Here is a 2,468-nt window from a genome sequence, read left to right on the forward strand (position 1 = left end):
GATTTTAAACTGCCAAACGCGAACAAGAGCCAGGAAACTCCACGTGATGGTATTGTTATGGTGGTATACCCGAAGCTTCTCGCTAGTGCGTACGCTACTATTCGAGTACTACGTAGTGTACTGTATTGTGCACTGCCTATTGAGATTTGGTACCGTCCAGATGAAATTAAGAATGACACGATTCTAAATCCATTGAAGCATCTCGCAAAAACAGAAGGCAACATCACGTTCCAGGAAATCCACGATCCGCGTGCAAAACGGTTTGTGGCAAAAATCCACGCCATCTACCACAGTTCATTCGACCGCGTGCTGTTTCTAGACGCTGACAACGTTCCAGTGCGCGATCCAAGCATCTTGTTTACATCTTCAGAGTTCATAAAGACTGGGGCGATGTTCTGGCCGGATTTCTGGCATCCAGACTCCACCATCTTTGGGATAAATGAGAATGCGCTACTGTGGGAGCTCATAGATATGCCGTTTGTCGACATGTTCGAGCAGGAAAGTGGACAGTTACTTGTAGACCGAACGCGTCATGCCGCTCCATTAGCGCTCGTGCGGTTCTACGCTCTCCATCGTCCAGATTTCTTCTCATCCTTACGACTTGTATGGGGAGATAAGGATCTTTTCCGACTCGCGTGGCTGAAGCTTGAGGTTCCCTTCACAATGATCCAGACTCCTCCTGGAATGGCTGGAATTGTCTACGATTCCGTACTTCGTTCCGATTTCTGTGGGTTGACGATGGTGCAGCATAATGTGGGTGGAGAAATTCTCTTCCTGCATCGAAACCAGCACAAACTGACGGGAAAATTTACGGAGAATACCGAAGATTCGAGTTTCAATGAGGAAAATGTTGATACAGTCGACGAGTACGCAGATCCAGCGATATGGACGCATCTGTTGCGTTTTCGCAAGGAATCAAGTCGGAGAAACTACGCAATCCAGACGTTTCGACTGGATTTGGACTTCGAGGCCAACAAAAAGTGCTTCGGTCGACGAGATGTGTATAGAAATCCAAACTTCTACGTCCAGAAGATGTCTGCCTTTGATTTCTCTGGACTGGAAACCCTTCTACGGCGCTTTGCGCTGGAGTCAATGCAATCCTCTTACACATGAGCCAGCATAATGTTGCATAGATTTTGTAAAGTAAAATACGATGAAATTGGCATGTCTTATTCGCGCAGTTTCCGAGTCCTTGACTTCGCTTTCTAGTCATGAATTCCCTACAACATAAATGTCGATAGAAAACCCCTCCTTCTCGACGTACCTTGTGGCTCTGAGCATAGGGCGCCCAATGATTTGGTCGCTATTGCCAACTCGAAGGAGCTCCATCAGTAAAGTGTTCGATCTTCTTGATCAGCTTTCATCTCGGTGGATCATTACTCACCTTTCCCTTTGCTGATGCGAGATTTCGATCAAAAGCTTGGTTCGAGTAGCCACTCGAAAGACACTTTCTCAAAAACCCCAGGTGCAATAAGTTGTCGACTCACCGTGGAGATCATTACTAGGGTAGGAATACGATACTACAGCTACTGGATGTTACTGCAGTATATCTCGGATGCTTTGAAGCTTAACTGGGTGACAAACAGGGTCATCAAGATCTTGGAAACTCAACTCTCTGGCAACACTTATAGGAAGGAAGGTCAAGATAAAGCCACCCCTGTATTGGTGCGTCCGCCCGAGCGTGACTTACGTAGAGTTGTTTGTTCGCCTTGATATTTCAAAAAAGTCTGAGTGTGTAAATGAGTTGAAGATATTTACATATAAATGATACTTTATGTAGACAAGTCGTGTAACTGGAAGATTACCAAGCTTCAGCCATGATGCGAGCCTTAATATCTGCTTTCGCATTAGCAGGATCAAACTCATGCTCTTTCTGGTGTATCGACACAGGCTGAATCGGAGCGTCAGTCACCTTCACTAGACGATGGAAAAGCGGGACGAATCCTTCACGCATAATTTCCAGCGTGTTGATAGCCGCAGCCACATTCGCGTTCTCAGAATTGATCCGCGCGCGTAAATACCCAACCAATGGACTCGTGAATCTGTCGGAGTTGGCAGCCACTTCTTTCTTCAAGACGAGATGCTTGTGTGCATGAGTCGCTTGTTCCTTTTGCTCCTCTGTCCCTTTCTCCATCAGCTCAGCCAGTGCCTCAATCGCACCTTCTTCTACTATAGCCTCACGGTTTGTGTCGTTGTCATAGGCCAGGCATCGCAGTGCAAACACTGCCCACTGCTTCTGATCATCATTCCCAGTTCTGAGGAGCTGTACCAACGGTGGAACAGCTCCCTTGCGTCCAATCTCAACGCGTCTATCAACGTTGTTTGCTGCGAGGTTCCCCAGTGTGTACGCCGCGTCCTCCTTCTGGGTATCAGAGCCCGTTCTCACAAGCTCCACAAGCGGCAAAATAGCTTCGTCCAGATCCGTCGCCACGTTATTATCACACGCCAGATTGCCCAACGCAAACGCT

At 47.4% G+C, this 2,468-nt stretch overlaps 2 protein-coding genes across 2 annotated transcripts; one reads left to right on the forward strand and one right to left on the reverse strand.

The window, feature by feature from the left end:
• Window positions 1–57: 57 nt before the first annotated feature.
• PPTG_10062 (hypothetical protein) lies at window positions 58–1,179 on the forward strand (the record flags this gene model as incomplete). The annotated part of the gene is made up of 1 exon (XM_008905303.1): window positions 58–1,179. The coding sequence occupies one exon, from the start codon at window positions 58–60 to the stop codon at window positions 1,111–1,113; it is 1,056 nt and encodes a 351-aa protein (XP_008903551.1). The 3' UTR covers window positions 1,114–1,179.
• A 551-nt stretch (window positions 1,180–1,730) lies between these two features.
• On the reverse strand, window positions 1,731–2,407 carry PPTG_10063 (hypothetical protein). The gene has a single exon (XM_008905304.1). The coding sequence runs from the start codon at window positions 2,132–2,134 to the stop codon at window positions 1,802–1,804; it is 333 nt and encodes a 110-aa protein (XP_008903552.1). The 5' UTR covers window positions 2,135–2,407; the 3' UTR covers window positions 1,731–1,801.
• Window positions 2,408–2,468: the final 61 nt, after the last annotated feature.

This window comes from Phytophthora parasitica (assembly GCF_000247585.1).
Source record: "Phytophthora parasitica INRA-310 unplaced genomic scaffold supercont2.20, whole genome shotgun sequence".
In the NCBI taxonomy this organism is placed as follows: Eukaryota; Oomycota; class Peronosporomycetes; order Peronosporales; family Peronosporaceae; genus Phytophthora; species Phytophthora nicotianae.

What these genes read in the sequence shown, in the direction of transcription:
- PPTG_10063 (XM_008905304.1), bottom strand. Translation starts at nt 2,134, where the DNA reads ATGGAGAAAGGGACAGAGGAGCAAAAGGAACAAGCGACTCATGCACAC.